Below are 24,105 nucleotides of genomic sequence, written 5' to 3'. Positions count from 1 at the left end.
TGTTTTTTTTTTTGGCTGCCATAGGAGTCCAAAGTGTGTCTGCTCTTCCTGGGACAGTTGGGACAGTATTGTTTATAGTTCCTACCTTGTTACAAATCAACAAAAAGCTGACAAAAACAAGACGAAGGCTTTTCCTGATTGAATAAGACCCACTGTGATGTCACTGAGTGAATGTTTACTCAAGTGGCAGCCAGTCAGAAACTCTTTGTTTTTTTTGTTTTTTTGCCAAATTCCATATTTCAGTAACTTATGAAAATATAATCATTTTATAAATGTTATTTTTTTCTCAAAGAAATGTGTGAACAATTGACATTGTAAATATAAGCTGTTCAAAGATAGACTGCAATTTTCTTTCAATTTAAATGATCGACTCTACCTACTGTCCCAACCGTCCCAGGGAGGCAGAGTTTTGGGGAGATGCACTCCTTTTCACATTTGGGTTTGGCTCTAAAAAACTTTGAAAAATTGTTAGCAGACACCTATAGCTGTTCAGGGATCAAATCAAATTATTTTCATTACTGTTCAAGTTGTCTGTGAGTAATAGAGAGGCAAAGTCCTAATGGGACCTTATTTTGGAAAAAATACGAACTGTATAGTCAAAGGCGAGAGACCAATATTTTTTTGTTCCCGTTTGAATTGCGCCATGAATCACACATATGATGTTAGTCATTTTAATACATAATTTTGCAAGTGAAGAAAGTCACAGTTTGTTGTAAAACTGTCGAAGTATAAGACTGTGAAAATACGTAATTAGAAAGACGACACATCCAAAAGTTGGTCTATCGCTGAAGCTGTGATTATTGTGTATTTCCTACTGGGATGTACTCAAACCAGCAATGGGTCTGATCGTTTGTTCTCTTCCCCAGCTGATAAAAAGACCAGGAGTCGCTGGATAAAACACATCAGGTAAGATAACGTGTCATTTGTGCGTGGAACATAGCTAAGTTAGCTAGCTAGCTAGCTAGTGTTGGTGACGTATATTGTGCGAGACGAGAGATGTAGTTCACTGAGTCGTTTCACACAAAACTAAATGATACTACGACAAACTGAGACGTTCTTGACTTGCACATGTTTATGTTTTAAATCAACAAACATCACATGTGTGATTCATGGCGCCATTCAAACGGGATCAAAAAATATTTATCTCTCGCCGTTGACTACCGTTCATATTTTTTACGAAACAAGGTCCCATGGTGGTCCACCGGAAGAACCGGAACCAAACTTCGCCTCTCTATTGAAGGTTATTTGGTGTCGATACAATAGTGTCCCAACTGACCCCGCTCTCCCCTATTATTGAATCATTATTATTACTGATCAATTAAGGCTTCATTTTAATGTTTTATCTAGTTGAGGTGGGGCTAATTTAACATACATTATATACTATTTTGGTAGTTTAACAATGCATTGTATTTTATAAGCTGATTATATATTTTTAAAAAGAAAATAACCTTCCAAGGTTCTTGATTTAGGAGTAGTCTATTTTAATAAATATAACTTAACGATTTAGGCTAACCAAGTCCATGGACATCCAGGACAATTCAAACAAATTATTTTTTAAATGAATGAAATTGTAGTGCAGACTTGTAGAGAGTAAATATATCATGGACTGCTGCTGCTCTGATTCCTCCCTCCCTTGTGCACTCCTTCCTTCACCTCCTCCCACAAATGTCTCTGGGCCTCCTGTTCCCCACGCCCTGTGGGCAGTGGACAGAGATCACATAAATAGGCCCACAGTCAGCTGTGAAAGTGGACCGAGGTGCATCCAGACCAGAGACGCAACACACAACTGTGCTTGCAGCCAGGCACCATGACCTCATTGACGTGTGGACTGCTCCTCTGCTCCATCGGCATCCTGCTGGCACCGGGCACTCTGGGAACTTTCCCACAGTTTGGGGCACGCAACCGGAAGATCCACTCAATTAGTCCTTTTATCCCACGAGTGTCCTCGCAAGTGCCTCCATCATCCAGGGTCCATCAGAGCTCCGAAGAGATCAGATCTATCGAGCAAACCTCTGACGAAGTACCGAGGAGTGCTGGAAGTTTCCAGGAGGTCCAGCTGGCTGCTCACACAGTCCGGAGCCTGCAGCAGCAGCAGCAGCAGCAGGGCGCACGACCTGGTGCCAACACCAACACTTACCTGGAGCAGGAGAGACGCACCGCTGACAATGGAGGTAAGTTGGTAGCCTACTGTAGATATTATTACGTGTCCTATATGTTCCTTGTCAGTATCCATCCACCTGCTGAGCATGCCTGCACTGCAGTAACCCTCTCATTCATTCGTCTTACATGCGTTTGTCATGGTTTGGACACATTTGTTTTCGAATTAGGCGCAAAACTTTTAAATAAATGTGACTACACCTGTAATTAGAACTATAATAGTAATAATAATAATTATTATGCATATTTAAATTAATTATATTATAGAGTCATTTATAATACCAGGGAGTTGTGTAACCTGTGGTTTATGTCCAGGTCTATATGTATTACCAGGGCCGGCTCTAGCTTTTTTGGTGCCAGACATCACAATGGTTTTAAGACAAAATGTATTATTTTTATTTTCATAAATAACTGTATTTATTATAATATAGATAAACAATTGGTCCCTGAAATTGTTGCCTCGAAAGTGTTTAGTTAGTTTTCCTCTACGATATACACTTTTGTTAACAAATAAGTGCGGCAGGGCAGATGAAAAAGTAAGAGAAAGAGAGTTATAGGGGTCAAAAGTGTATTTCTTTCTTTCTTTCTTTCTTTCTTTATTTGTTCATTTTTACCTCAATACAGATAATGAGGAAGGGTGCCCACCGGCATTTAAAAAAAATAAAAATATATATATATTATTTTTCTTTTAAGGGGCGACCAGCGCCCCCCAAAAGGTGGCGCCCTAGGCGACCGCCTATATGGCCTATGCCTTAAGCCGGCCCTGTGTATCACCAATACATTCCAGTCAAGCATAAGCTGCGATCTCTGAAAAACCCAGAGGGTTGTTTAACAACACCTGCTATTCCAATTTGCAATTTTAAAAAATTTATTTAGTTATAAGAATGTAAAAACAATCAGTCATAACATTTCAATTATAACAAAAAGAGAAAAAAAGCTAAATCAGAAGTGATATAAATAATTATATGATGATAATAATAATAATAATAAGAATAAGAATAAGAATAAGAATAAGAATAGAAAAAATAAGAATAGTTTTGGTGACAGACTTCAGACAAACATCTGAGTAAATTCTAGCTACTGACATTTTGCATCTGCATTTCTCATTTGTTACAAATTTAAGGGACTCAAAATAGCATTCAATTTCAATTAAAAACAACAAATTTAGCTTTATGAATATGACATTTCCCTGATAAGATACAAAAGTTAACAATAGTACATAAGCTATTATCATCACATCCAAAATAAGTGATCATATCTTACTTTAAATAACAATTGCATGTGTTGTTTGGCACAATATATAATTCTCAAAGTTGGGCAACCATAAAACAGATGAATTATACTGTCTTGTTCATTCTTGCATAAAGTACACTTGTTATCAATATCTGAAATAAATTGCAAATTCCTATGTCATTGTCCTTTTTGTAACACACAAGATAAACATTATAAAATATTCAGTAATTAACATCAATATACACCAATATAAGTGAAAACAAAATGTTAAATTTGATTCATGTTGTACAAATTGAGCAAGGAGACATGTCATTTCCAGCTACCATTTTTATTTTGATTAAGAAAAAGAAGCGCAAAATCGACTAGTTTTCCATGCAGATGTTTAGAGTGAGGCTTCTGGAAGGAAATACCTTCAGAACAGCAGTAACAGTTTCAGACAGTCAGATGTGTGGTTCTGTAATGTTAATACATGAGTGACTCAAACTGGGCTAAGTCAGACCTTGTTGTTCTCCACATGTACCAAATGTACAGCCCCAAAAGTCTATAGCCCATACTATTTTCCCTTCTGTGATATTCACATTGAAAAACTGTGATTAAGCCAATAATCATTATGCATGTCCATCATGTTGATTGAGTTAAACCAAAGTAACTACTACTCTAATGCTTTCCCCTCTGCCCCCACCTCCCTCCCTTTGCAAAGCTGATGGCACTAATTCTGGGTTTCATCGCTATCAGTCCTCCCATCGCCAGCCGCCAAAGAAAAGCCGTCCGCTCTCACAGCTGCAACACAAAGCTGCACCAGTTACATCCCGGCAGCCTGCATCCATCAGAGCTGACGCAGGTACTTAAAGGGGAACGCCACCTAAATTAAGAATTCCAATATGTTATTTCCACGGCCGAGGAAAGTTCAATAAATAATAGTGAACATGAGCTACTCTCTCTCAAAGCCAGAAACCAGAGAAGTAAGTCTTAAACTTGTGATGTCATCGGGTATAAAGTCTGGAGCTGCTCCATAGACGATGAATAGGAGACTGATATAGTAACCCTAGTGTACAGTACATGTGTGCAGGGATGTGTAGGAGTGCATGCCAGATATTTCCATTCTCACAATTTGTGAGAGTTATAGTAATGTGTCTTCAATCTGAATAAAATACACTTTTAATCCGATTAAAACTTCCTTTTTCCTTTTTTTTTTTTTACAGCAAGGTCTAACTGCAGAAATCGTCCTATAGACCTGGTCTTCATCATAGACAGCTCCCGCAGCGTGCGCCCTGCTGAGTTTGAAAAGGCCAAGGAGTTCCTGCAAGATATGGTGGACAGCTTGGAGGTCGGCTCGGACGCCACGCGGGTCGGCCTCGTCAATTATGCCAGCACGGTGCAGATTGAGTTCCTACTGAAGACGTATTTCACCAAGTCTGCCCTGAAGCAGGCACTGGCCCGTGTTGAGCCCCTCGCCTCAGGCACCATGACAGGCATGGCCATCAAGACCGCCATGGAAAAAGCTTTCACCGCGGAGGCAGGAGCCCGAGCTAGCTCCGGCACCATTGTCAAAGTAGCCATCATAGTGACGGACGGGAGGCCCCAGGACAAGGTAGAGGACGTATCAGCCGCAGCTCGGGCATCTGGGATCGAGATCTACGCAGTGGGAGTAGACAGGGCTGATATGATGTCCCTCCGCCTCATGGCGAGCCAACCACATGATGACCATGTCTTCTATGTGGAGACCTATGGTGTCATTGAGAAGCTCACTTCCAAATTTAGGGAAACCTTGTGTGGTAAGGATGTCGATAATGGGAATGAGGATATTCCATTAGATGGCGAAATTGATGATTATGGACTAGGCCTAGCTAGCAGAAAAGACGAGAAAGGAATAAATAATGAAAATGACGATAAAGGTATGTCATATCTGTCCTTTAAATTTCAACCTGTGATCATATGGGCAGCACCATAGAGGGAATCTCCATTCTAAAGTCACTGGTCCTCTTCTTTAGTCGTAAGAACAAGGGCAAGGTAAGCAGTGATTTACCGCCGCTTGTTGTGTTTGGATTTGCCCACAAAAAGGTGTTCACTAACTGTTGCAAATGGTGATAATAAGTGTCGTTAATACAGTCAACAAAAAACATGTCCAGTAAGTCATGTACTGTACTAACCGACCTAAGGAAGAAGACAAACCTCCGATCACCGGTTGACCTGCCAATTCAGAGCAAATTCTACAACCGTGAACCCTTTAGAATGGCTGAAACCTGATACGATGCTGCCTGTACTTTTCACATGGAGCGCGCTGCTTTTTGCACTTTGCGCTGCATCTTGTGCCTTAATGCCGTGTGCCCTGCTCAGCTGCCCGACGGCGTGCTAAGCTGCCAAGCTCCACAATACGGGCTTTTGCAATCTGTGACAGAACATTAACGGCCACTCATCCTGCACGGCATAAACTAAATTAGCTTGCGCTAAATTTGATTTAAATGTATTTGAGCTGAAACTCAGATTTTAAGAAATTATTACTAAGATTATATTAACATTATGTTATTTTAAAATATGCAAATTAAAATAAAAAAGACAATAAACCAGTTTAAAGGAATAATTTGACATTTTTGGGAAATGCACTTTCTTGTAGAGATGAGAAGATTGATACCACTGTCATATTTAAGTTAAGTTATTTAATTTGTTATTTGTTATTTAATAAGAGTGTTGCCTTTAGTAGATTTTGTGTTTGCATGGAATATCCTGTTGGAAGATTAAGATTGTTCAGGTGCTCTCTTCCTTCCTTCACAAATAACAGGATTTTACAACCGCAAGAGGAATTTACTATAACAACACTATAGTTGAAGCACAGAGATCAAGCAAGCTAACCTGCATGTGGCTATGTAGAGTTAATAGCACAATTACTTACACCTTACTAACAGAAATATAACTCAGATATAACAATGATTGATTTCACTAGGCCTAAGCCAATCAGACATTGGAGTGTTTCTTTTCAGGTTCGGATGCATGTGCTCAGGGACACAATTGCCAGCACGTTTGTGTCAACAATGACTACTCATACGACTGCAAGTGTCGCGGCGGCTTTGTCTTGAACCCAGACAAGAAGACGTGCTCACGTAAGAATCTTTATCTTGTCTTTATGTTTTTGTCCAATGTCCCAGTGTCACAAAATGTCATTGTGTTTTTCTGTGATTCGCTATATGAAAATGACTGCTGACAAAGGTTTAACATGGCTAGGATGTTATATTTTCATTGAATCTTGCTTAAATATTGATTTGGGATTGTATGGGAAAAACCACATCATAAGTATACCTAGTAATTTCTTACTTTTAAGATATTTAATGTAAGATTTTTGACAGAACCTTGGAGTTCATATGCTTTGAAGCTCCCTTTGGACATCAGTTATGCTGCATTGTTACTGCATGGTACTGTACGGCTCTTTTCCATTAGCAAAAGTTGTGGATAGTACCTGGTACTTGGTACCTGGTACCTGGTACCTGGTACCTGGTACCTGGAACTTCTTTTTGCACCAGCTTGGTCGAGGTTTCATGTGAGCTGAGCTGATACTAGAAGGTGGGGTTAAAACATTGCAGATCACTGATTGGTCAGAGAGAATCGTTACTAGCGCAACACGGGACATCCTGCACAAACCCCTTCATTTTTAATTAGCCAGAATACTGTCAACAGCGACCTCATTATTTTAATCACTCGACCAAGATTTTAAAAAATGGCAGCCCGCAAAACTCCGCCATACACTATGCCGTATAATTGAGGAAGTGCAGACGTTCCTCTGGTTGTTTGCTGATGAAAGGATTCAGCGATTGTCGCATTGAAGATGATGTCATGGCAGTTGCACGCGGTGCCGCTGCGGGGATCAGCTGAGAATTCTCAGAGCTCCTTAAAAAGTTCTCAAGATTCTCCGCCCATCCGCATCTGCATAGCTAGAAAAATTGGGATGTGCACGGACAGGCGAAAACCTGCAACACTGAATCCCTGCGAAGCGCTGTATCTGATGGTGTGACGTTACTTTGGTCGAGAGGATGCTTGCAACCCTCGCGGATGCGGCAAGCATAAATCACGCTTTAGGGGGTACTATCCGCAATGGAAAACAAAGTAGAGAACAAAACCCGGTTCCAAAAGAGAGTTGAGTCGAGTCGAGCCAAACCATGCAGTGGAAATGAGGCACTTTGTGCTGTGAGCGCACTGCATACCATCTCTTGTTACTAATGTTTTGGGTTGCCCTAAATAGATTAGGGCAGACACTATTCAGCACAAATTAAGTGAGCAGGACAATTATGAAGGCCTGGACTGATGAGAGGGACAAATTCTACAAGTAAATAACGACCACTTAGAAGAGGACAAGTAGATCCTCTCTTCAAGTCAAAGGCTTCACTGAATATCGTAATATCTGTTCAGGAGGTCAACTACCCCTAATGTCCCGGGGTGTTTTAAACCTGGAATTAGGTTTGCTGCCAACTTTCAGTTTTGTACTTTAGAGTCTAGATGCAATATTGTCTAAAGCTCATGGCTGGAAAGTCAACAACTAAACTTCCATTCTACAGAGTGGTCAGTAAAGACTTAGGGACAGCCCCCATAAGCTCATCACAGATCTGCAAAAATGAGTAGTTAAAGCCAATTTAAAGGGTGGTGTGCACATGAATGAAATGGAACTGACTCAGGGCTTCTTGCCGTATGTAGTTAGACTTAGTTGATTAGATGTGGAAGTGTCTCTTTTCAGGTTCAGATTCATGTTCCCAGGGACATGACTGCCAACATATCTGCATCAGCAATGATGATTCATACCTTTGCAAGTGTCGTGAGGGATATGTGTTGAATGCAGACCAGAAAACATGCTCACGTAAGAACCTGAATATTTTTCATAGATTTGTTGTCTGTTTTTTGGCCAGTTCCTATATGTGTTTGTTTTGTATGTATCCTCCATAAACCGTACATAGCAAGAGCTGGTGAGGCACTTTGTACGGTGGGCACCACTTAGCTTGACTGAACAGGAGATGCTTTAGTTTTTATGAACTTTAATTGTACAATAATGGCTTCATGTTAGATGTGGGAGTTTTTTTTTCTTTTCAGGTTTGGATTCATGTTCCCAGGGACATGACTGCCAACATGTTTGTGTCAGCACTAATGATTCGTACATCTGCAAATGTCGAATGGGATATGTGTTGAATGCAGACCAGAAAACATGCTCACGTAAGCACCCCGACTTTTTAGGTAGACTTTATGTTTGTTTCTTGGCACAGTTTTCCCTCAAATCTAGTTATGTTTCATGATTAAACAAAATCTGTAGAAATACATTGACTTATGCTGAGATGGTGAGATAATTTTGTGTCACAACAGGAAAGTTGGAGTTAATCCTAGTCTTTTGGTATTGTTGAAGTGTTTTTGGAGCCACCATAGCAGCCATTAAAACAACTGCACTTTAAGGCACTTACACACTGGCTTCTGTTTCAATTTAGATGGTTGCTACTTGGATTTGGGTTATTCTTACAGTAAAAGGGGGAAGTGAGTGCTCAGTTCAGCTTGAATTTGTACAGGGTCAGGAACAGATCAGCTCTTGTGATTATTGTTAGCGGGGTTGCCCTGAGTGGTGCACCGCAAATGGTTGTTGTGCTCAGCTACTGTCAGTTACATGTAGAATTATTTCTTTTCAGATTTGGATACATGTGTCCAGGGACATGATTGCCAGCATATTTGTGTCAAAAATGGTGATTCATACCATTGCAAGTGTCGTGAGGGATATGTGTTGAATGCAGACAAGAAAACATGCTCACGTAAGAACCCTTACCAATCGATTTCATGTCTATCTCTTGGTGCAGTGTTTCACTTTCCTAAAAGTTCATTATTGTTGGTACTTGAGTAGAACTCATTCTTTGGAGCGCTGAAGAACTCCTACAGTTTTGTTAGCCAAAACAGCTTTAAAACTTTATATTGACAGCAAGAGCTGCTAAGGCACTTTTTTGAGTGTTCTGAGTGTGTAGCAGTATACAGTGTATTGAATTGATTTGAAAACGCATAGAATTAGGACACTGGGATTGATGCACAGAGTTCGAGCAAATTACCATGATTTATACATTTAAAAAGAAGTGACGGCACATCACGCTCTCTGTTGGGATGTGCTTGCCGTGTGTAGTTAGACTGAGTTGGTTAGATGTGGAAGTGTCTCTTTTCAGGTTCAGATACATGTGCCCAGGGACATGACTGCCAACATATCTGTGTCAGCAATGATGACTCGTACATCTGCAAGTGTCGTGAGGGATATGTGTTGAATGCAGACCAGAAAACATGCTCACGTAAGAACCTGGACTTTTCAGGTAGACTTTATGTTTGTTTCTTGGCAGTTCCTGTGTTTTGCAAGACTAGAACTTTATATGTATCCTCCATATACCGTACATAGCAAGAGCTGGTGAGGCAATTTGTATGGTGGGCACCACTTAGCTTGACTGAACAGGAAATGCTTTAGCTTATATGAACTTTAATTGTACAATAATGGCTTCATGTCAGATGTGGGAGTTTTTTTTTCTTTTCAGGTTTGGATTCATGTTCCCAGGGACATGACTGCCAACATGTTTGTGTCAGCACTAATGATTCGTACATCTGCAAATGTCGAATGGGATATGTGTTGAATGCAGACCAGAAAACATGCTCACATAAGAACCTGGACTTTTCAGGTAGACTTTATGTTTCTTTCTTGGCACAGATTTCCCACAAATCGTTTCTGACTGAGTATGCAGCAGTATATATTGAATTGATTTGGAAAAGCATAGAATTAGGAAATACACAGAGTTTGAGCAAATGGCCCGGACATGACTTATACATTTTAAAAGAAGTGACGGCCCATTACGCTCCCTGCTGAGATGTGCTTGCCGTATGTGGTTAGGCTTAGTTGGTTAGATGTGAAAGTGTCTCATTTCAGGTTCAGATACATGTGACCAGGAACATGACTGCCAACATATCTGTGTCAGCAATGATGATTCATACCTTTGCAAGTGTCGTGAGGGATATGCGTTGAATGCAGACCAGAAAACATGCTCACGTAAGAACCTGAATATTTTTCAAAGATTTGTTACCTGTTTCTTGGCAGTTCCTGTGTTTTGCATGGCTGAAAGTTTCTATGTATCCTCCATATACTGTACATGGCAAGAGCTGGTGAGGCACTTTGTACGATGGGCACCACTTAGCTTGACTGAACAGGAGATGCTTTAGCTTATATGAACTGTAAGCACAATAATGGCTTCATGTCAGATGTGGGAGTTTCTTTTCTTTTCAGGTTTGGATTCATGTTCCCAGGGACATGACTGCCAACATGTTTGTGTCAGCACTAATGATTCGTACATCTGCAAATGTCGAATGGGATATGTGTTGAATGCAGACCAGAAAACATGCTCACGTAAGCACCCCGACTTTTTAGGTAGACTTTATGTTTGTTTCTTGGCACAGTTTTCCCTCAAATCTAGTTATGTTTCATGATTAAACAAAATCTGTAGAAATACATTGACTTATGCTGAGATGGTGAGATAATTTTGTGTCACAACAGGAAAGTTGGAGTTAATCCTAGTCTTTTGGTATTGTTGAAGTGTTTTTGGAGCCACCATAGCAGCCATTAAAACAACTGCACTTTAAGGCACTTACACACTGGCTTCTGTTTCAATTTAGATGGTTGCTACTTGGATTTGGGTTATTCTTACAGTAAAAGTGGGAAGTGAGTGCTCAGTTCAGCTTGAATTTGTACAGGGTCAGGAACAGATCAGCTCTTGTGATTATTGTTAGCGGGGTTGCCCTGAGTGGTGCACCACAAATGGTTGTTGTGCTCAGCTACTGTCAGTTACATGTAGAATTGTTTCTTTTCAGATTTGGATACATGTGTCCAGGGACATGATTGCCAGCATATTTGTGTCAAAAATGGTGATTCATACCATTGCAAGTGTCGTGAGGGATATGTGTTGAATGCAGACAAGAAAACATGCTCACGTAAGAACCCTTACCAATCGATTTCATGTCTATCTCTTGGTGCAGTGTTTCACTTTCCTAAAAGTTCATTATTGTTGGTACTTGAGTAGAACTCATTCTTTGGAGCGCTGAAGAACTCCTACAGTTTTGTTAGCCAAAACAGCTTTAAAACTTTATATTGACAGCAAGAGCTGCTAAGGCACTTTTTTGAGTGTTCTGAGTGTGTAGCAGTATACAGTGTATTGAATTGATTTGAAAACGCATAGAATTAGGACACTGGGATTGATGCACAGAGTTCGAGCAAATTACCATGATTTATACATTTAAAAAGAAGTGACGGCACATCACGCTCTCTGTTGGGATGTGCTTGCCGTGTGTAGTTAGACTGAGTTGGTTAGATGTGGAAGTGTCTCTTTTCAGGTTCAGATACATGTGCCCAGGGACATGACTGCCAACATATCTGTGTCAGCAATGATGACTCGTACATCTGCAAGTGTCGTGAGGGATATGTGTTGAATGCAGACCAGAAAACATGCTCACGTAAGAACCTGGACTTTTCAGGTAGACTTTATGTTTGTTTCTTGGCAGTTCCTGTGTTTTGCAAGACTAGAACTTTATATGTATCCTCCATATACCGTACATAGCAAGAGCTGGTGAGGCAATTTGTATGGTGGGCACCACTTAGCTTGACTGAACAGGAAATGCTTTAGCTTATATGAACTTTAATTGTACAATAATGGCTTCATGTCAGATGTGGGAGTTTTTTTTTCTTTTCAGGTTTGGATTCATGTTCCCAGGGACATGACTGCCAACATGTTTGTGTCAGCACTAATGATTCGTACATCTGCAAATGTCGAATGGGATATGTGTTGAATGCAGACCAGAAAACATGCTCACATAAGAACCTGGACTTTTCAGGTAGACTTTATGTTTCTTTCTTGGCACAGATTTCCCACAAATCGTTTCTGACTGAGTATGCAGCAGTATATATTGAATTGATTTGGAAAAGCATAGAATTAGGAAATACACAGAGTTTGAGCAAATGGCCCGGACATGACTTATACATTTTAAAAGAAGTGACGGCCCATTACGCTCCCTGCTGAGATGTGCTTGCCGCATGTGGTTAGGCTTAGTTGGTTAGATGTGAAAGTGTCTCATTTCAGGTTCAGATACATGTGACCAGGAACATGACTGCCAACATATCTGTGTCAGCAATGATGATTCATACCTTTGCAAGTGTCGTGAGGGATATGCGTTGAATGCAGACCAGAAAACATGCTCACGTAAGAACCTGAATATTTTTCAAAGATTTGTTACCTGTTTCTTGGCAGTTCCTGTGTTTTGCATGGCTGAAAGTTTCTATGTATCCTCCATATACTGTACATGGCAAGAGCTGGTGAGGCACTTTGTACGATGGGCACCACTTAGCTTGACTGAACAGGAGATGCTTTAGCTTATATGAACTGTAAGCACAATAATGGCTTCATGTCAGATGTGGGAGTTTCTTTTCTTTTCAGGTTTGGATTCATGTTTCCAGGGACATGATTGCCAGCATATTTGTGTCAGCACTGATGATTTGTACATCTGCAAATGTCGAATGGGATATGTGTTGAATGCAGACCAGAAAACATGCTCACATGAGAACCTGGACTTTTCAGTTAGATGTTATCTTTGTTTCTTGGCACAGAATTCCCACAAATCTAGTTATGTTTCTTAATGAACTGCTACTGCTAAGGCACTTTTTGGGGGGAACTGTTCAGAGTGTGTGGCAGTATATATTGAATTGATTTGAAAAAGCATACAACAGTCCAGGCTCTCTCCTTGACTGATGTAATGATATGTCAGTTACCTAATTTATGTGGAAATGCCTCTTTTCAGGCTTTTTAGGCTCTGATCCATGTGCCCATGGACATGATTGCCAGCACATTTGTATAAACAGTGATGACTCGTACATCTGCAAGTGCCAAGTGGGATATAAGTTAAATACAGACCAAAAAACGTGCTCACGTAAGACCTTGGACCTTATGATATGCATGTTTTAGGGTGCCATGCCATTGTTCTGACGGCCCATTGTTCCGAAACCCCAATAGTTCGATAAATGTCCCATTGGACCAAAAGCCCATTTGTACGACAGCCCACTATCCCGAAAACAATCAACCATCGCTCCGGCCCATTGTTCTTAAAATACAAACTCTCCCTGCAACAAACAGAAGTACATGGCTAATTATTATGTGGAATGATTTCACGGGACCTTCCTGGTCACAAAATCTTTTGCACATAGACAAATTAGTCTTCAGGGCTTTCTGCCAGAAAGGGTCTATTCTAACCCAAACCGTGATAATTTCCTAAACCTAACCAAGTTGTTTTAAACCTAAGGAGATTTCTGGCAGAAATACAATCGGTATGGTATGATGACGTCTTTCTTTATAATAATTAGCCATGTGTTTCTGTTTGTTGGTATTATCAGAGCAATAGGACTTCGGAACAATGGGCATTTGTTTTGGGGATGACGCGCTGTCTGACAAATGGGCCTTCAGCCCAATGGGACATTTTTTGGACTATTGGGGTTTTGGAATAATGGGCCGTTGGAACAATGGGCAGTCCCCTATCTTAGTGCATTTAGACTGCTTAATTACATTTATTTAAATGTACATGCTTGTTTAAAGGCAGAAAATGGCTTAAAGGATTTGGCGAGGCCATCATATTTTTACAATTAATGCTGGTCTATTCTGATGGTCTAAGCGTTAGCTGTGGAAGTGTCTCTTTTTCAGGTTTGGATATATGTGACCAGGGACATGACTGCGAGCATATTTGTGTCACAAATGGTGATTCTTACCTTTGCAAGTGTCGTGAGGGATATGTGTTGAATGCAGACCAGAAAACATGTTCACGTAAGCACCTGCATTTTACCTATATATATTTATATGCATGCCAGGGTGTAGTGTTTTGTGTCTCCTTCGAAGTCTGTTATTCATTCATTAAAAATGCTTGAAGTATTGGTGTTTGCTGCTCCAAACGTTTAATTTGGACAGCAATAGTTGTTGAAAGTACTGCGCTGTGGATGCGGGTCAGCTCTTGGTTCTAGGTCCAGTTCTTGGTTGTTCTAAATGATTAGGAAGTTAAATTGGAATTTATTTTGAATTTGCAGGAAGTTGGGAGCCTGGGACTGATGCCCCTACAGGTATGGAGCACATGGTCATGACTTAAACTGCAAGTTGATTGGTGCTGCTTTAAAAGCTCCACAATAGGCCAAGTGCTTCTTGATGGCTATAATTCAATTTAGTCAGTTACAAGTGTGAGTGTCTCTTTTCAGGTACAGATAAATGTGCCCAGGGACATGACTGCCAACATATATGCATCAGCAATGATGACTCGTACATCTGCAAATGTCAAGGGGGATATGTGTTGAATGCAGACCAGAAAACATGCTCACGTAAGAACTTTTTGACTTGATATGCATGTCCTAGTCTGTGGTTGACTGCAATCTTTGTTGTTATATACTTGATTAAATGCAGAAACAGGCATAGAGCATTTGTCCATGGCTTTTTGGACAATCATAAGCTTCACCAAGGAAGTTTGCTGTGGATGTTAGCTGTGGAAGTGTCTCTTTTCAGGTTCCGATGCATGTACCCAGGGACATGACTGCCAACATATTTGTGTCAAAGATGGTGATTCTTACCTTTGCACATGTCATGATGGATATGTGTTGAATGCAGACCAGAAAACATGCTCACGTAAGAACCTGAATTTTACCTATAGGTTTGATGTGCATGAGAGTTTCAAGTGAATGCCCTAGTACAATGTGTCAGGTCCCCTCCAAATTGAGGTCTTCTGAGTACTTGACTACATTTTTATAAAGGCCTTTCCGTGGTATGGGTGTTTGCCACTAGCCCCAAAGTGTCAACTGGACAGCAAGAGCTGATGAAGCAAAGATTCAGCTCTTGTAGGTTGATTGTAATAGTTTAGGATGGTTAATAGACTTTAAACAGGCAGAAAATTAGGACATTGGGCTGAAGCGTTAAGAGGTTGTGGTAATTTCACATATTTCTGTGAGATCACATTGGGTATGGTTTACATAGCCATGATTTAAATAAATTGCAAAGTGCTCCTTGACAGATGTAATTAGACGTCAGTTACCTGTGGAGTGTCTCTTTTCAAAATTGGATACCCGTGTCCACATGGCTGCCAGGATATTTGTGTGTAGCCTGAAAAGGTTGGACACTTGGGAGATAGTTCCATCAATTGAAACAATGGTGAGACAGAGGCTCCAACAAGTGATGCCATAAGATGTCATATCAGAATATGTCTCTTTTCAGGGTCTGATCCATGTGTCAATGGACATGATTGCCAGCACATTTGTATAAACAGTGATGATTCATACATCTGCAAGTGTCGAGCGGGATATACTTTGAATCCAGACAAGAAAACATGCTCACGTAAGAACCTGGACGTTTTTTAGAGTTGAACTAGTGTTACATACTAATGGCTCTTTGATTGATGTAAATTGAACCCATCAGATGTGGAAGTGTTTCTTTTCAGGTTCAGATACATGTGCCCAAGGACATGACTGCCAACATATTTGTGTAAGCAATGATGACTTGTTTGTCTGCAAGTGTCGAACGGGATATGTGTTGAATGCAGACCAGAAAACATGCTCACGTAAGACCCTGGACCTTTCTAAAAGATATGATGTTGTTTCTTTGGTACAGTCTTTTAGATTTCCCTCGAATCTCACTATGTTATTTTCCACTTTGTACACGGTCAGACAGATTTCATATCACCTCCTGTAAGTTATGGTATTGATAGGGCATTTAGCTCATTGTGAACAAGCTCAGAGGAATAGAGTACATGACGATAGATTTCATGAACTGTTAAAAAGGAAATTCGTCCCATGTGGGGATTCTCAAGTCAATAGTCAGATGTGGAAGTGTTTCTTTTCAGAATCGGATGCATGTGCCAAGGGACATGATTGCCAGCAGATTTGTGTCAAAAGTGATGACTCGTATATCTGCAAGTGTCACGTGGGATATGTAATGAATGCAGATCGGAAAACATGCTCACGTAAGCACCTGATTTGTTTCATTATGCATATTTGTCTGTGGCGTGATCCAGCATCTCAGATATTCTACATTTGGAGCTTCAAAGAACTTTTCATCAGAGCACCAAAAGCCCCAACTGGAGAGTAGGAGCTGGTGAGGCAGTTTGTCAGGCGGACAAACCACATATAAATTCTTGTAAATATTGTTTTCCATTTTGGGGGTCAGCGTGAATAAGCAGGAGATATAGAGATTGGGAATGTTGAAATGTATTGGTCACATAGCTGAGGCACCCGCATCTTTTAAAGATGAACTGTGACCAAAGGCTCCGCAAAAAGCTAAGTTGTTGTTTTTGATGTCATGAGACAAAGTCGCTGAGGTGTGAGCTTTTCTTTCAGGTTCGGATGCATGTGCCCAGGGACATGACTGCCAGCACATTTGCGTCAACAATGGGAACTCTTACGTCTGCAAGTGTCGAGTGGGATACGTGCTGAACATGGATCAGAAAACATGCTCACGTAAGAAACTTCTTCCTTTCAACGAGACATTGGTGCAGTACCTCAAGATGGTTTGTGTTATTCAGTAGTAGCTCCAAAGACTTCTGCAACAAGAGCTGTGGATGTGTCTCTTTCCAGGTGCAAATGCATGTGGTCAGGGACATGACTGCCAGCAGCTTTGTATCAACAACGGTGACTCATACAACTGCAAGTGTCGAGTGGGATATGTGTTGAATGCAGACCAGAAAACATGCTCACGTAAGGACCTACTTTTTCTTTTTTAACATACATAATGGTGTCTGAGTATTGAAACCTTTCAAGAGATTTCCCATGTTTTGGATCGCTGTCTTGAGTTCTAGCCTCAGGAATTTTTCACCCACACCTCATATATTATTGCCTTGTGAGCTGTTTTGTACAACTAGTGTTGAGTTCAGCCACACTGAGAAAATGTGCCAGACTGGCACTAACTTACCAAAAAGTGCGGCACACGGTTTCGATTCCTCAAAGGAATTTTGAGCAACCGAGATTCAACAGCTGACCGGGAGCTCCTTGGATTCTCTTTCCCTATAAAACTTGAAGAGGCTTTATCAAAGACGGGTTGGACCTTACTTGACAAGAGCCATTCTCAAACCATCCTATATGATAGAAGACGATTTAAGGTGAGAGGGTAAGGTGTTTTCCAAATGCTATCTGTTTCAGGCTTACTAATAATCCACCATCCAATATCGATTTCCTCTATATCATGTCACATTTCACCATGCAGGCTTTGCCCTCTTAAAGGCTTATAGGCTTGACTATTTTCCCATGCAGAGTAGCACTGAAATTTCAAAAGTCTGCTTTGGCATTCACCTTGCTATTACTGGCCACATGGACAGTCCAGACAGCCTAGAGTGCAGGATGTTATAGCAATGGTGTTACTTCTTCCATGCATGAAGGGATCAATCTGGACAATGGATTATCCTCTGTTGACATTCTGGCTCAAAAAGCCAAAAGGCAATACAAGGCACAGTGAATGTAGCTTGTATCTTAGCAGGTCAGCCATAGGTAGTGGCATGGCTTCACCACTGGCTGTACAAGGCTTGGTATAACACGACAACCCACAAATACAGTAACTGCAAAGTCCTCCTTCCTTTGAAGGCTGCCAATATTGTGGCAGCAAAGAATGACCGCCTTTTTCTATGTAGACAACCCTATTGTTACAGCTAGGTCCCTAAAGTGTGCCACGATTTACACAGTTCAGTTGACTCAATCCATAACCAGATAAGGGTTTGCTATTATCTAGAAGAAGAGGCCCAGTTGTCCCAAATTCTGCACATGTTGGGCTGAGCTCCCTAAAGGGGGATCAATTGTATGTTTCTTTGCAATGGTCAGTTAAGTGTCCTTTCAATGACACTTTCAGGTTTATAGTTGTGTCTAGATTAAACCCTTGATTGCCACAGCACTGCTTCAATACTTTGTGATTTGAGATTCGAAAAAGAAATTGTTTAGCGTTACGGAAAAAGGTGAAGATAGTCGATTTTCAACTTATTCCATGTGGTCTACACTATCAGAAAAATTCTACCAGAACTGGAAATGTAGGCAAAATTAGTGGGAAGAAACACAAAGCAGCTCAAATAGACCATTTCTCGTGGTTGTGAAGCCCACACAGCCCGGACTTTACGTTTCATATTTTGAGGGGGTGCACAATGGCTACAGCCAGATCCTCTATGTAGCAATTATGCATCCATGTTAAAGGTTGTCTATACGATAACCAGATCATTAATATAGCGTCAAATAATTATTTGTTATGTAAAGATAGGAGGAGTATGTCTACCTGAAGTCGCTCCCCTGTTGTGTTGTAATTCGAATTTGTTGACATAGTTGGGCCTTTTTTGGGCATGCCTTTTAGTGCATGTTTGTGCATGTGAGTGTGCCCCACTGGCTAGCTCACATCCACCGCTCTACACTGCGCTCATACAGTGGTTACAGCTGATAACACCATCCTGATCGACCGACAACGCCGTAGTGGAAGCGTAGCACCCACCCTTTGGTTCCCCCTCAGGTAGACACTGTTAACTCTGTCAGCAGTGTGGCTGTTGTTTGCAGTGTTGGCGCTGCTAGTACCATTAGCTATGAGGCACCGGCTCCCAATCTTGCATTCAGCACCTTTAAGGTATCTCAAGATCTCAATGGAAAACCACAAATTCACCTCAAGGATGTAGCTTGTATGAAATAGGTGCCCCAATTCTATGACCACAGGTCTGTAACCATGTCAACCAATTTACACAAATCACTGGAGCTGACAATTTGTGAATGCAGATTGCACTAACAGTACAATAGCTTGTATTGTCTATGCTCACACGTGTAAATTTCAGTGCACTGCTGCAGGTCAGGACTTGGTCAAGCCTTTGGCACTGATAGGGGCCTTTAGATTTAGGGTTACAATGCATTCAACTTTTTTATAGTTATCATAACTTTCATGTCTGTCTTTTTGCATTCTTTAGTTGTGGAGAAGTGCAGGTTGACTGCAACCAAAGCCACTGTCCAGCGACGAGCAATACTTCTACTGGTCCAGTCATTAACAGCACAGTTTATAGGACATACAAGTGTGCTGTGCTGCTGGTTTAAGGAATAAGAGACTGCCATGGAAGTTGTGGTGGGAGCCCACTGAGAACTTTGGTCCAAGTAAAGGACCAAAGAAAAAATGGTTGTAACTGATTTGCCTGTTGTGATTGTATCTTTTTCAGTGAATTGGTCTTGTATGTATATGTATTGGTCAAATGATTATTAACATGTGTCCTCTTTAACGCTATCCACGCCTGACCTCAGTAACTGAGCACTCCCAGGTTGTGATTAACTAGTTGAAGTGATTGAATATTTCCTAATCTCACTCACAAAAGAAAAATCATAATTGTACCTGATCTCTGCTATAGGCCAATTGTTCAAACAATATCCATTGTGCATAAGACAACACCTAACTTTTATCTGATTTCGTCAGCTCCAAAATGTTCTCATATTGAACATTGACTCTTTGGGGGAGGAACATAAGATTGGCTGCGTGGCTTTTTGGAGTATTACAAAGAGGCTACACTAAAGAAGATTAAAACCTCACCCGCATTGACCTTCTCCATATTTTCTCTCATTCTTTCAGAGGAAATGAGGAGTGAAATCACTCAAGACGCCTGCATGTGTGAAGCTCAGATTCTGTTCCAGAAAAAAGTACAGTCAACCATTCAGGAGCTGAGCAGAAAACATATCCTTTTGTTGAATTTGATTATAAAATTTAGATTATTATGTGACAGAAATATCTACTTTGTGCCTCTAAAAATGTAAGACATGTGCACTATTGGGCTGCTTCTACAATCACTTTGTCTTATTAGTACTTTTAATGGGAGTACATTTAAACTGAATAGTTTGAATCTGTCGATTTGTAACAACACAACATCACGGCAGTTGATGAAATACTCACGAAATTGAATCTATTTGATTCTACATAGACACAAATTTCCCTTTTTTGTGATGCTCAGCACGACTTTCACTTTCGTGCATTTTCCTACGAATGTCCAGCAACACGTGATGCACATGTTAATTTCCTCTCCAGTCTTTTCAAAATAAAACAACTTAGTTAGGTTTAGGAAAATATTGACTTGGTTAGGCTTAGGCAACAAACTACTTAATTAGGTTAAGGAAAAGATCAACTTGGTTAGGCTTAGGCAACAAACTACTTAATTAGGTTTAGGAAAAGAGCAACTTGGTTAGGCTTAGGCAACAAACTACTTAATTAGGTTTAGGAAAAGAGCAACTTGGTTAGGCTTAGGCAACAAACTACTTAGTGGGGTTTTTGGAAAAGAGCAACTTGGTTAGGCTTAGGCAACAAACTACTTAGTGGGGTTGAGGAAAAGAGCAACTTGGTTAGGCTTAGGCAACAAACTACTTAGTTAGGCTTAGGAAAAGATCGACTTAGTTAGGCTTTGGCAGCAAAGTACTTAGTTAGGTACAGGAAAAGGTCGACTTGGTTAGGCTTAGGCAACAAACTACGTAGTTAGGTTTAGGAATAGATCGACTTGGTTAGGCTTTGGCAACAAACTACTTAGTTAGGTTTAGGAATAGATCAACTTTGTTAGGCTTTGGTAACAAACTAATTAGTTAGGCTTAGGAAAAGATCGACTTGGTTAGGCTTAGGCACCAAAACTACTTAGGTTTAGGAAAAGATTGCGGTTTGGGTTAAAATAACTCCGGAAGTGCTGTAACTTAAGTATGGAAGTTACGTGACAAATAAATCAACTTTGACATCTGGTTTCACAAAGGACGCTAACACCAGTGTCCTGGGTGAAAGTCCTGTATTTTTTGACCCACCCATCGACCCCCACCTCGACCTACTCCCTATAAGGCGTTCGCCTATACCTCCCGGTTCACAATTACGTGGATTACATACAAATTGATTTTGTGCTGACCATGAAAAAAAAAGTGTGTAATTTGTGTCTATGTACACAAATCAATACATTGATTTGATGACTATTTCACAAACTGCTGTTCGACTGGCCTGTTTGTTTTGGTGCGTCTTTAGAAATGCTCAGTGTGATGGTGAACTGGTAAATATTACAACTACATGTTTTAAATTTGATTTCCTTGACAGTCTGTTCACTTGATGAACTTTCAGACAAAGTGAACCTGATTGAAGGCCAACAGAAGTATTAAGGACAGCGACGGAGATGACAGAAGACATGTTCACGACTAGCAATGTATCCAATACTTTTGATCAGCGGAAGTCATCTGTAACCCCTCAAAACTCTTAATGTTACAGTAAAATGTCTAAGATTTAGTAGAGGGCTGCATGGTATTGATTTATCGTGCAGTACACTGGTGGCATTACTGTTTTACTGTATATTATAAACCTGCATTTTGCATTCACTACACCGTCTGTTATCATTTCTTACGGTAAAGTCAGATATAACTGGTGTAAATGTTTACATAAACTGTATTTGTATATTTGGAAGCTACATTTCCTCGTAGTGTAAGCCATTGAGTTGAGACTCAAACTATATAAAATAATTAGGGAAGTTAAACAACAGAGAGAAGAGCAAACTTTTAAAAACAAAAAATGATAAACATTTACTTTTGTAATGAATGTTTTTGTACCACGTCCTTGTTGTGTATCCACTGCTCCGAGAGCATTTCTTGGTAGAACACAAAGCCTCCATCCATAAACTAATCTCTTATACAACAGGATTATTGTTGTTACCCCTCTGATTGCAGCATTATTATGCAGAGTAAAAGACCACAATAAAGCCTGATCTAATTGGCATTGTTACATCATAGTGATTATAGTAATTCACTGTGATATAACTTTTTTTTCTTGTCCTTTTCTTTGATACCTGAAATATTACAACAACTATATTGCAAAAAAGTAATTGTTATTACTGTTTTGTTTGTAACAGATAGGTACAATTATTTTAGGGGGAGAAGAAAAACAGTTTAGGGATTTCAAGGGTTACTGGACGGCTTCAATATTTTGCACATTTGACAAGTCTTGGACCAACCTCTGGCAGCAGTCCTTGCAATTAAATACTATTTTCAATGTACTAAGTTTTGAAATTGTGAGAGTTTAAGTCAAGACCAACTCAGTTTTTCCATCCACTTAAAACAGTAGTTCACTGCACAGTATTTTCTTCATACAATGCACACATGTACTATATTTTCTACTTTGTCATGTCCATGGAACACACATTGAAAAGAGTGTTTATGGTGCGACAGACTTTGTTTAAACTGACATTTATGTGCATACATATTATGGTGCTTTTGTGACAGAAAACAACGTGTCTGTATATTTTATACTGGGTGTATAGTTGTACATGGAAAATAAATATTCTGAAAGAATGGATCCATCTCTTGTATGGTGTGTTTTTTACGCTTAGTTATCAAGGCACTTTTCAAATCAATAAAGTCATGATATGGACTTTTTGCACTTCCAGCCCTCTTGAGAGTGACCATACCGTCTATGAGAGTAACTATGATACCTTCATTAAACTTTTTTTTAAATATTGTTTTGCATTGACCACATAATTAAATACAAAATTGTAAGCTATTTAAAAAATGTTGTATACTGAATTGCTGGTTTGTTATGCCTAAGCCAGGGATCAGCAACTTTTACTATCAAAAGAGCCATTTTAGGCAAAAATATTAATACAAAAATCTGTCTGGAGCTGCAAAACATTTGAGCATTGTGATGAAGGTAACACAGTATATAGTCTAAGTATATAATATATAAGTCTAATGCAGTGAGGGCCAAAGAGCAAATGTACTACGGAGTATTAGGGACACATTGAGGGAAAGAACATCTGAGATTTCCAGAATAAAGTCATAATATTACAAGAAAAAAGTCGTAATATTACGAGAAAAAAGTCATAACTTAACGAGAAATAAAGTCGTAATATTACGACAATAAAATCACAACTTTACGAGAAAAAAAGTCGTAATATTACGAGAAAAAAGTCATAACTTAACGAGAAAAAAAGTCGTAATATTACAAGAATAAAGTCATAACTTTATAAGAAAAAAGTCATAATATTACGAGAATAAAGTCACAACTTTACAAGATTTTTTTTTTAATATTACGAGAATAAAGTCATAACTTTACGAGAAAAAAAGTCGGAATATTACAAAAAAAAGTCATAACTTAACCAGAAAAAAGAAAATAACACGTAAAAATTACTACTTTATAATATTATGACTTTATTTTCATATTACAACTTTTTATAAAAATAAAAAAAAATGTCCTCAATGTGGTCCTAATACTCGTAACGTCATACCATAGACCTACAACAATGATAAATATAAATTAAAATGTAAACAAAAAACATTCATATCCATTTTTTAAAATCCACAGGGAGCCACTGAAGAGGGGCTAAAGAGCCGCAGGTTGCTGACCCCTGACCTAAGCTTTTCCCATGGTGGTAAATTATTATGTAGTGGGCCTGCAGTTTACATTATGTTAAAGTAAGTGCAAGACATCCCTGCAAAGCTAATAAAGTAATGTTAGCTTTTCCTTAAAGGTCCCATATCGTGCTCATTTTCAGGTTCATACTTGTATTTTGTGTTTCTACTAGAACATGTTTACATGCTGTAATGTTCAAAAAAAACTTTATTTTCCTCATACTGTCGGCCTGAATATACCTGTATTTACCCTCTGTCTGAAACGCTCTGTTTTAGCGCATTTTGACGGAATTGCAAGAGAATTGCGTTGCTAGGCAACAGCT

General features: G+C 39.7%; 1 protein-coding gene and 1 long non-coding RNA gene across 2 annotated transcripts; both read left to right on the top strand.

Moving 5' to 3' along the window:
- Positions 1–1,709: 1,709 nt before the first annotated feature.
- On the top strand, positions 1,710–20,182 carry LOC141784066 (uncharacterized). The gene is made up of 7 exons (XM_074661745.1): positions 1,710–2,171; positions 4,091–4,231; positions 4,593–5,285; positions 6,369–6,488; positions 16,772–16,891; positions 17,009–17,128; positions 20,001–20,182. The coding sequence occupies exons 1-7, from the start codon at positions 1,808–1,810 to the stop codon at positions 20,180–20,182; spliced, it is 1,740 nt and encodes a 579-aa protein (XP_074517846.1). The 5' UTR covers positions 1,710–1,807.
- Positions 13,821–16,607, top strand: LOC141783800 (uncharacterized). The gene is made up of 4 exons (XR_012597360.1): positions 13,821–14,228; positions 14,486–14,518; positions 14,651–15,071; positions 15,654–16,607. It is a non-coding gene; the product is annotated as an uncharacterized LOC141783800 (long non-coding RNA).
- Positions 20,183–24,105: the final 3,923 nt, after the last annotated feature.

Source organism: Sebastes fasciatus, chromosome 15 (assembly GCF_043250625.1).
Source record: "Sebastes fasciatus isolate fSebFas1 chromosome 15, fSebFas1.pri, whole genome shotgun sequence".
In the NCBI taxonomy this organism is placed as follows: domain Eukaryota; kingdom Metazoa; phylum Chordata; class Actinopteri; order Perciformes; family Sebastidae; genus Sebastes; species Sebastes fasciatus.
Note: the sequence above shows the minus strand (reverse complement) of the source record. Positions and strands in the feature narration are given on the sequence as shown.